The sequence below is a fragment of the Plodia interpunctella genome, chromosome 5, assembly GCF_027563975.2.
Source record: "Plodia interpunctella isolate USDA-ARS_2022_Savannah chromosome 5, ilPloInte3.2, whole genome shotgun sequence".
NCBI lineage: Eukaryota > Metazoa > Arthropoda > Insecta > Lepidoptera > Pyralidae > Plodia > Plodia interpunctella.
In genome coordinates this window covers 2,845,520-2,857,111 of record NC_071298.1, presented here as the reverse complement: position 1 = coordinate 2,857,111, position 11,592 = coordinate 2,845,520, and the positions used below count along the sequence as shown (strand labels likewise).

The 11,592-nt window shown below is 33.2% G+C and overlaps 1 protein-coding gene across 1 annotated transcript; it reads right to left on the bottom strand.

Moving 5' to 3' along the window:
- Positions 1 to 859: 859 nt before the first annotated feature.
- On the bottom strand, positions 860 to 10,416 carry LOC128669706 (uncharacterized). Its single transcript, XM_053744759.1, has 9 exons — positions 10,322 to 10,416; positions 9,805 to 9,852; positions 6,012 to 6,146; positions 5,541 to 5,656; positions 4,342 to 4,412; positions 3,625 to 3,741; positions 2,948 to 3,014; positions 1,105 to 1,223; positions 860 to 910 (listed from the first exon to the last, which is right to left on the bottom strand). Exons 1-9 carry the CDS (start codon positions 10,414 to 10,416, stop codon positions 860 to 862), a joined length of 819 nt encoding a protein of 272 aa, XP_053600734.1.
- Between the last annotated feature and the right edge of the window lie 1,176 nt (positions 10,417 to 11,592).

The following is an 11,592-nucleotide window of genomic DNA, read 5'->3' as shown; positions in this document are numbered from 1 at the left end:
CACATCTCGTGAGAGTAGAAAGAAAGAAAGAAAGAAAGAAAGAAAGAAAGAAAGAAAGAAAGAAAGAAAGAAAGAAAGAAAGAAAGAAAGAAAGAAAGAAAGAAAGAAAGAAAGAAAGAAAGAAAACATTTATTTGCCAAAAACATGAGTACAAATAGTCAAAATGAATTAGACCTACACGTTTTACCGAATATAGGTATGCAAATAAAGAGGATATATATATTTAAATTACTTATTATATTAACGAGTGAGTTATGAGTTTAAGGGTAATACATAATTGTAATATATACATAATTGTATTAAACTCAATTCGTTCAGAAGTTGCGAAGAAAACTAGATACATGAAGGCAGACAGATATACATATGCAGGTAAATGAAATATGCTTAATTTTGCGTACTAGACTGATAATTTATTCCTGAAGTAAACACTGTTATGCCATGGTTATGGCCAACATTCACAATAAAAAAAAAATGTAGCGTGACATAATTTATTTTATAACCTTAGCTAACACTGATGTGAATGCTCAGTAAGGCACTATCGGAGGCCGACGAGACGTAATCGTGTCACCACAGAGCACGGATCGTCGGGCGAGCAAAAATGACGTTCTGTGCTACGTGCGCGCATCTCACCATCAAGTCGATTCAAAGTGAGACGTAGAGAACCACTGCGATGTGGTTTTCGTTACGTCACGATGGCGCAATGTGATTGGTCAGCTGCTGCTCACTTCGAATCAATTCGATAGTGGGAAGTGATATACAAACCCACACTAAGCACTCAGGAGAAAAGAAAAACATTTTTTTAAATACTTATAGTTACGACTTTATATTTATGTAAATCGCATAGTTCACGAAGATCGTTTTAGTGAAACTGTAGCATTATTATTTCGTAAGTGAGCGCGCTTGCAAAAATCTGCAAACAATATTTAAAGTTTTCAATGATCCATTTCACAGAAGCGCTCCTTAACTATACACGAAGCGTTAGGTGTTCTAAGCGCATTTTTAATTGTTAAAAGGTACGCTTCGAAGTATAGTTGAGGTGCCCTTTGAGCAATACCTCAGTCATTGACGCTTAAAATACAGGCTTTTACTTCAATAAGTACTCACCTGAAGTAGCATCGAACGAGTTATAGGGAACAATATCCCACTCAATGCCACAGAATTTGACTTAATTTGCATACGAAAACGTTGCACCTGAACAAATAAATAACCGATTAGAAAGAAATCTTAGTTTCGACAAACATTCTTGTAGTGTATATACTTTCCGGCATCAAGTACAAAATTACACCAGTTTTTCAGCAACACACATCCGCAATATAGCGAATATTATTTAACAAAGTATGTTAGATAATAATCTTTGTTTCTATTTCATTATACTAGTTTTATACATTTCTTTGACAACCAAAGCCCAAAGTCTCGCCGAATATACTTAAAAAATGTATCTCTGCTTTTATAACTGGCCAACAACTTAATGTCGACCCTCATTGATAATGCTGTTTTTATCTGTCTGCTATCACAGTCGCATTCTACAACAGTAGGTGGTTATTCAGTATTCCAAGTAGATAGGAACCATATGCCTCCAAATCACTAAATATAGTATCATCCAACATAGGTACTTACTAATGTCATAAATGTGACTGTCGGTTTGTCACGCTTTTACAGCTAGACCGGTATAGCGATATATCAAAATTGGTATGCACATAGTTAAAAAATTTCAACCAATCATATGCTACTTTTCACCCGACAATGGGGCTGAAATATAGTATGACAAACGAACCTGATACATTTTGGCAACGCCACAGATAACATACAAAGAACGAAATGATCGGTGGGCGAAGTGCGGGTTAGTATTTCACTTCTCACCATCGAATCGATTCGAAATAAAGACACAGTGAGAAGTGGAAATGCAGACCCGCACTTCGCCCTCGGGCTAAATTCTAAAACTACTCACTTACCTCTAAACAGTATTCAGTAGCAGATACACTATCTAGTGTTATCAGTGGCTTCTTAGCCAGTAAATTTACATTGGCAGCTAGCTTCGCCGTAATCAAAAATTTTATAAAAATATAAAATATTGCATGTATATTAAATGCCATGTATATTGGCGAACTGTAAATTCTGAAACCATATAATAATGACATATGAATTCCGCCATTTTGTTTGAAATACACGCGTAAACGTGGATAATTCTCCGATTCTACTTACTTACTTCTACGTGTTTAATCATGTCTAGCTCTTGTCTAGTCTAATCTTAAGAAATATTACTATAGAGAACAATAATAACAGACAAATAATTGGATTCGTGGAATAAAAGCATATTTACATATTAGAAGGAATGCAACTATTACTGCGATAAATAAAAATCCTTACTTGGCAACCATATCTTCGTTGCAGTAACCTACTGTTGTCTGTGAAGCTCTATAACAAAAAAAAAAATTATAAGTATATTTTACCTTACGAATCGGTCAAATTTGTCGGTAAAACAATTGTTTGTCTATTGTGTCTCGAATGTGCTTAATATTACTGACATACATACAAAATTTATCTTAGCCATTGTTAAATTATATTTACTCTATACTCTAGTCCCATCAATAACGATAGTTGTCCATCATATAGTAAAAACAAAAACAATATTTATTGTCCTAAATAAATCTATTAACTCATCACCTATACTCAATTAGAGTGGGTTGCACTGTTAACTTTGATGTTGACTTAAGCGTGCCCAGAAAAACCCAAAGTACTCATACGCCATTTTGTCTAAATGTCAGCGATGCGCCGGTTAGAACCAACAGCAAATTTGACGGTGCATCTCAACCATAAATTTTGTATAAATTAATTATAATACTTTTGAAACAAAATAATGATTCTTACTTTATTATGCGAAATACTTGAACACATATCATAATAATATATGTGACGAACGACAGCAAGATGAAGAAGGAAATTTTACTATTCACTTGATCCACCATATCTACCAAGCGGAGGTAATGTATGCGGAGGCGTTCCCAGGGTATGTTCTAAAATATATACATACTTTTAAATAGAAAAAAAAAACAAATTAATTTTATCACAGAAAAATTTCATCTATAAAATAAGTAACAATCTCAGTAAATATTAACCAGTTACAAAGACTGTTAGTTGACTGTTTTACAGACTGTTTTACAGTGTAATTTATAGCACCGATCAGAATCTTACACCAGTATGAAAAGAGTGTGCTGTTTAATTTTGGACATACTGATATCAAAATATTGTTGCTACTGCCCGGCAGCCTGAAAACTTGTCGCCTCCATAGACTCGTCTGCTTGTGTCATCAGTATGAGCCTCAACAAATAACGTAAATGAGGCAGATCCAATAACATCCTTAAAAATGTTTGTTATTTATTTAATCTCTCTCTCATGATGAGCGTTTTCCCGTTTTCCCTGGATCCGCTTTTACAATTCGCTCGATCTTCGGCATCTTTAGTTGCCAAAGCTGTAAGCATATCATTAACGACGTCTAGCCGGCACTTCTTGAGTTTGCCTCTTCTGTCAGAACCAGGCGGAATCGACATGGTTACTTCTGCACGTAATTTGTCATCCGTTATATCTAGCTGATAAAACATCGACAATTCAACTTGCAATACTTACTTTACGGTTATTTATGACTGTATTCAAATCTTGAAAATATGAGGTAAGGTAAGTGCTGAAGCAAATTATCAAAATATCAAAGAAACTCCAAATAAATGTCATTTGTTGATACCCGACCTTAAAATAGATAATAATGAAATTTACAGAATCATTCTGATAGTTAAAATATTTTCTAACAATTATAAATTAATAAATATAAATAAAAAAGAATGTAAGACAAACCAGAAAAGTTACTGCAATAATATGATTATAAGGTAGAAAATCGAAGTAGAAAGCGAAATACATTTTTGAATAGTCTTGAAATATATCGCTGGATTCGTTTGATTTCGCTATACATTGTTTGACTAGGTGTACATTGGACATCTCATATAAAACCAAATCCGCTGAAAAAAAATTATGGTTCAAAAATGTAGGATCGATCTTGCAACATTTGGATCGCCGCCGTCTTTTATCAATCATTATTATTTCTTCGAGAAACAGATAATTCTTAAATTAAATATTATCTGGTCAAATAATTTTAAATAATTTCAGAATTTTATCGACAACGATAATCAGATTGATTATTGTTTTCGATAAAATTTTAATTTTTGCTGCGAGACAAAACGTCTTGTTTAATTTAATGATTTTTGATCAACTGGAAGTATTATAATGTCTCTGTAAATTCGCTAAATATTCGACACAATGGCCATATCATATATTTTACTCACGTTAACTTACAAGACTACGAACACGAGTATTTGATATACATTTCATTTTGATACCTCTTAAGTCTTCTTGAGAAAAGGCATCTTGAAAAACAAATAGAAAAATAATTGATCAGGATTATATTTGTACCTTGTGAGGAATTCTAAAAACTTTCAAAATACCTTACCAATAACGCTAACCATAACAGTCGGTACTATGATATTGCAGTACTTGTATGTATTATTTGTAATGCGTATCTCTTGAAGTAGGCGTTCTATTTCTGTAATTTTTCTAATAAATATTGGCCATTGTTTCGCGATTCTGGTCAATATTATCACCGACACAAGTCCACTTGTATAGGATATATAAGAATCTGTAAAAATTGCCTAGATAAAAAACAGTTATATAATAAATCTGGTTTTGTTCACATTCTGTGTGGTATTTTGGAATATGTTGTTAAACGACCTCTGTATATGTGATATGTTGAGGATCTCGATGGTGCAGTGGTAAAGTTCTGCCTCTGAACCGAGAGGTCCCAGATTCGATCCCCGGTCTTGGTGAAAAATCATATTGTTCGTTTGTAATAACTTTATTGCACGAAAATAAGTACATTAATCAAAATGAATACAAGAAAGATACATTGTACAACGGCGGACTTATCCCATGTAGGGATCTCTTACAGTCAACCGGCAATATAATCTTGAATGTTTATACAATGTATTTGTTAAAAAAAATACCTAGTATCGTTGAGTTAGTATCCCATAACACAAGTCACGAACTTACTTTGGGGCTAGCTCTCAATCTGTGTGATTTGTCCTGATATGTATATACATATACTATGTATATTTATTTTAAAAAGTTTTATACTTTACAAACAGTGTAAGTGTCACAAATGTAGAGTTTTTAGAATTTATACAAGTACTAGCTGCGCCCCGGGGCTTTTTCTTTCTTCTCATTTCCCTGTGGCATAAAAAGTACCCTATGTGTTATTCCAGGTTATCCGACTAGTAGATTTTGCGTGAAAGTGAAACATACACACATACATCCTCACAAACTTTCACATTTATAATATCAGTAGGCTCAGTTCTTCAAGAAATAGACGAGAAATAATACAAAAAACAGATTGTGACTACATTTTTAACAAGACTTTATTCCGAGGCCTAAGAGATAGTATGATGCGATTTGCATTAGATGTAACCCTAACATATGAAAAAATAAAACAAATTACTTACAAATAGTTTCCAACGATAGATCTGATAAAATATATAAAACATTAAATATTGCCGTCACTAAGGCAATTAATAAACTAGCTAAATGATATATACCGTAGAATCCTTTTACGTTATACCTGAAACAATACATTGCATTAAAGCTACTACTATTATAATTATCATACTAGTTGATGCCCGCGACTTCTGGGCCTGGACACTGGGCCTAAACTATTACCGCCTTCACCGCGTTGAGATACTTCCAGCATGTGTAACATACTTAAATCATAATCCTAATACATTATCGTATAGCTGGTCTCTTTGTGTCACATCAGATGTTCCTGATCTTCAATGTTTACACCTCAATAGAAAATGCTTATCATTCTGTATCACTTTTGCTACGGCGTCATTTTGTAATCTTTTATAGTTTAAGATGGTCCGTTAGAGCAAGTAAGTAAGTAATAGGGTAATTATTATTTTTTATATATAACTAACCTGAGCCCAGATATTGTAGGTTTATCCAGTCCCTCCACAGGGAACCATCCCACCCAACGACACATACGCATGGAGACCCGAATGCATTGGTGAATTTGACTCGTGTTCTTTGAATTGGCATTTCGCTTTGATGGTCTAAAAAAAGTTGGTGTAGACAGAATTAGGGAATTTTTTGCAAAAGATTATTTGTACATTCAAAACATATACCACATTAAATAAATTACTTTTTGTTACAAATTATTTTCAATTGGCAATTTCTTGTTAACATTGTCATTTATGTTACCCTTTCCAAACTCAAATGCATTACAATGTTGTTGTTCAAATATTTATCAGGCTACAAATATAAATACACACATTGTTATTATGATAATAATTATCTACCTTACAATAATTATGACGTTGGACAACATGTAATTAAAATGTAGATCTAGATCATGAAGAGAAACATTATAGACGAAGCGTTTACCTACATATTTTATGATCGAGGTGTAAGCATGATTACCATGACTCGCTTGCGCATTTAGACATTGGAATTAGACTAGTTCCAAATTAAAATCATTTAGGTATCTAAGTATAAAGAAAGAGTAAATTGTAATTGCCTAAATTAAAGGGGGCAGATTTTGAAAGAAATTACTGTGGATGCTTTAGTTGACAGGACAGATGTTAGTGATGCTGCTAAAGTGTTATCTACAATAAATGGAATAATTACTAAAAGTAATCTTATGTATTCATCAAACAGCTCTGAGAGTTCAGTTAAATAATCTGTTTGATGCTCTAAGTAAAACTTCTTAGGTGGTTTCGAAATTAGAGCTAATCGAATGTATGTTTTAATAGAAATACTATATTCATCGTAATGAAATGATTTCTCTAATTTGGTTGTTTTTTTTTACTTTGTATAAAATTGGCCCTATTTCATTCATCACCATGGAAAAGTAGTACCAAATTAGCTATTCTAAATTCAAACTTTGATTTTTTCAAAAATTCACGAAAGCTGCTGTTTTTAAAAACGTGCATTAATTATTTATATTTCGATTAAGGGTGTGATACAGTGTCGCACTACCTGACAGAATACTTCTATGTATGAATGTGGCTCATATTACTTAGTTCCGTTATTCTTCAGTAGAACTTACACACACAATTTTAAAATAACCTGATTGAGCAGTTTGGTTAGACCAAGTACTTGAATCATTTCAAATGGAAGTCGGCGTCCACCAGGGCTCTGCACTCGAACCATTTTTATTTTTGATTTTGCTTTATAAACAACTAGCTGCGCCCCGTGGCTTTGCTCCCGTGGGAGTTTCTAGATAAAAAGTACCCTGTCTTATTCTACCCGTGTGCCAAATTTCATAACAATTCATGAAAGAGTAACAAACATAGACACATAAATCCTCACAAACTTTTCCATTTAGATATTAGCATTGGAAAATGGTGTGCAAAAATAAACACACATTCAATCATTACTATCCATTTATTATAAATGTTTACATATATGCTTAGCGTAACTGCAGCAAAACCAGTTCGTACGTTGTTATAGTACCAAAAACCTGCGAATTAAAAAAAAGTTTTTACAATATGGCTCCACACCAAACAAAGCGCGCAAATAGAAGAAAATGTGATTTTGGACCACCAGATAAATTCTTACCGCAACCAATGTCACGGTATTGCAGTTGTTTGTGGACAGTGGTGGTAATTTACCATCTGGTAATCTCTTTAGCTCTTTGATAGCTAAAGATATTATTAAAAAAGATGAAAATATTGATGCGACTTCGCACGCGTGAATTTCAGTTCTTAAAAAGAGTCGAAGAAAAATATCTGTTATTCTTTTATCGCGTATTCTATAAAATACTAGTAAAATGTATATATTACTATGATTCAAATTCGTATTTTTATCATCTTTATTTCAACTTCCCGTTTCCCGCTACGATTTTCGCTACGTATCTCGTTCCGAAACTTGTCCTGTCCCGTTTCCTATAAATTGTCCCATGTCTTTTCCCGCAACGTGACCCATCCCATTTCCCGCTACGTATCCCACTTCCGCTTCCCGTAATCGAATATTTCATAGACTTCTCTTCAAAAGTAATAAAGTTTCGCATAAAAATTAAAAATTTAAATAAAAAATTTAATGTCTCTCTTATCACTTGAAAGATGACGAAGTTTCATATAAAACGGAAACCCCTATTTCACTCCCTTAGGGATGTAATTTCAGGATATTTATCCTTTCTTAGCAGACGTCTCCTAGTCACAATCTTCCTTCCTGACAAATTTCATATTCATGGGCTCAGTAGTTTTCGATATTTTGTGATACGTGAGTGAGTGAGTAAGAGTTTTTCGCTTTTATATATATATAGATAGATTTTGTTTTTGCAATACTTATGGCATCCACGAAAGACCATGATATTACTGAGCATTATACTTATATATCCAATTTACCAATTTGTACTGTGCTAGATTAAAAGGGCCCAGGTTCGAATCCTACTCGTGCCATATGAGTTTGTATTCAAATCTGACTCATATATTATTAGTTTTCATCGACCACCACTTGCTTGTGGTGAAGGAAAACATCGTGAGGAATCCTGATTATTTTTAACTTGTGTGTGAAATGGAGAATGCAATGACAAACCACTCCATTAATAATGCCAAGAAAGTTGTTGTGTGTGTTTCATTCGTTTAATGACCACGACCCTCAGCCATGAGGAATACGACTATGAAGAGACTGTGCTGTATACATAACGTTTTTTCTTGTTATCTTGTAAAGGGAAATTTTGGATAAGAATAGTAAGTATACTTACCACAAGTAGCATTGGACGGGTCACAGTAAATAATATCCCACTAATTCCAACAGAAGTGGATTGCACATGCATACGAAGACGTTGCACCTTTAATAAAATTATATTTTAATTCTATAAGTAAGTAATAGGACAAATCACACAGATTGAGATAGCCCCAAAGTAAGTTCGAGACTTGTGTTATGGGATTCTAATTCAACGATACTTTATTTTATAACAAATACATATATAGATAAACATCCAAGACCCGGGCCAATCAGAAAAAGATCATTTTCCATCATGACCCGACGGGGGATCGAACCCGGGACCTCTCGGTACAGAGGCAAGCACTTTACCACTGCGCCACCGAGGTCGTCAATCATTTGAATACATCAAAGAATTCGTCAAAAGGCACCTTTATTTTAATTTCTTCTAGTTCATAGCATAAAAATCTTATTTCTACAAAAAGAAATTGAAAGGATTCCTTTGTAAAATATTGTTAATGCATCTACTCGTATTAGTACAAATTATACTCAATAAAAAAATTGTCAAATTATTACTTATACTTCATTTTATGATGTGTTATCTAAATGTATTATTGTATGTAATATTGTAAAGGACGTAGACTGAAACTATACAAAAATATATAGGACTTACGTATCAAAAGCCGCACCGATTGAAATTGATTCTTACTAAAAAAACCTTACCTCAACACAGTATTCAGTTGAAGGGACTATATCCAAACTCCTCAGTGGCCTTTTAGCCGCCAAATAAACTTGAGCAGCTAACATTGATGTAATAAAAAACCTCATAAAAATGCTCCACATTCCATGTACATAAATTGCCAAGTATATAGGCGATTTTCGAATCCTGCAAGCCGTTAAGATGTTTAGACTTTCAGGTAAACAATTATAGTGATATCGACAACACATTTCCTTACACACCTGCTTCTAAAGAATGATAAGAAGTGATTCACATACATACATTTATTTGATTACATAAGATTTTAACTATCATTAATATCTTACTTGTCGATTGCATCTTTTTTGCAGTCAACAAGATCCGTCGGTGTTGAACTAGAACAAATAAAGGTTTAAAACTTTATTTTTCATATTATGTTAGTCAAGAATACTATAGCGAATAAGAAAATTACATAAAGAGAAAGGCCAATTGCAGTACACGCTTGACGGTGAAGAGATAATAGTAAATCGAAATATGTCGATTTAGACGATTCTGTATTCATTATCAACCTTATACATTAATTAGTACAATTTGTGCCACACCATATGTATCCAAAGCTGAAGTTATAACTCTCATAACAGATGAACTGAAATTTAAAGCTGCTAAATCATGTTTAGATCATTTCTAAAGTTTATTATATTTATGACAACGAAGGCATGAGAATCTATGATGATAATTTATCAAGATTTTTATGACGGCGACAGCTACTAAAATACTACTCTCCAGGACTAGATCAGTATTATACAATTCATAACAACTATACGAAATTAGACTTCACATTCATAAAGAAAAAAATGTACTTACCTCAATAAGTGGAATGTATGCCTGCACATATAGAACATACTTATGAAGAAAGACTGCAGGATGAACACAGATATTCTCGCATTCACTTGGTTCATTAGTTCCACCACGTGGAAGTAATGGACGCGTAGTCGTTCCCAGGGTATAGACTAAAATGATAAAAGGTAAATTTTCCTGATTTTCTTTTTCTATATCTATGAGATATCATAGATATAAAAACGATATAGTTATAGTCCCGTAAGTTTAAGTATAGATAGTTATACCTATACTTAAACTTACGGGACAGTGCTTTTGACCACTTCCCGGATAGACAGGGGCGCGGGTTCAATTCCAAAGTTAAAAATCAGGTGTGACATGTGTAATAAATCTATTTAAATAGTTGTTGGATTCCTTTGCCTATTTATCCTATGTTTCAGATGTAATCAGATGCAAATACGGTATCAAAAAGAACATGGCTCGTATTGAAAATGTAATCTAACATACGCAAGGTGGTGTTTTAAATACTGAAAAAAATTATACAAGTGAAATCTTGTGTTCTTGTGATATGTGACAAAGTTTAGACTGTCGTTGATTATTTACCTGACGATTGTTTATAACTTTATTAAAATCCTGAAAGTTCGAATACAAGTATATGCTGTAGCTAATAATCCACACATATATGAATGTTGATAAGCATGTCAATTGTAGATCCACGGTCTTGAAAAAGAAAAACATTTCATGAAAACCATCCTATCACAATCATTATACTTAAAGGATTATTTGCATGATTTAAAAAAAAAATCTTATTATTACAATAGCTGCCCATCCTAGCTTCAACTTCGCTTGGGTAAAACCATAATAAATTACATACATAAACCTTCTTTTTTACTTACTCTATATTATTATAAAACCCTGCATCCGTTGCGTACTCGTATTTTTAAAGTGTAAGCAAACATAGGGACAGACAGACAGCGGTAAGTGACTTAGTTTAATACTGTGTAGTGACATAGGTCGTCGGTTTTCGGATTCACAATGTGTATTCCAAATACCAAGTGTGACTTTAAAAGAAAATCTTTTTTCTTTGTCACACTAATGTGATAAACTAGTGTTATAGAAAGTTCGCAACCCATTACAATTACAACACAATTCATATTAAGTAACTAGCTGTTTCCCGCGGCTGTTTCGCACGCGCAAATATCATTTCTTAAACATTTAACATGGAGTAATTTCAAATTAATTTTCAGCTTACAATAAAAATTGCTCCGATAATATGACTATATGGTAGCAGTTCAAAA

Bases quoted from the DNA above. Each gene is read 5' to 3' on its own strand.
- LOC128669706 (XM_053744759.1), bottom strand. From the start codon at position 10,416: ATGAACCAAGTGAATGCGAGAATATCTGTGTTCATCCTGCAGTCTTTC. The intron at 5,657-6,011 runs GTTAGTTATATA...GTATTGTTTCAG, and splicing joins CCTACAATATCTGGGCTCAG to GTATAACGTAAAAGGATTCT. The intron at 4,413-5,540 runs GTAAGTAATTTG...TTGTTTTTCAAG, and splicing joins TCTATCGTTGGAAACTATTT to ATGCCTTTTCTCAAGAAGAC.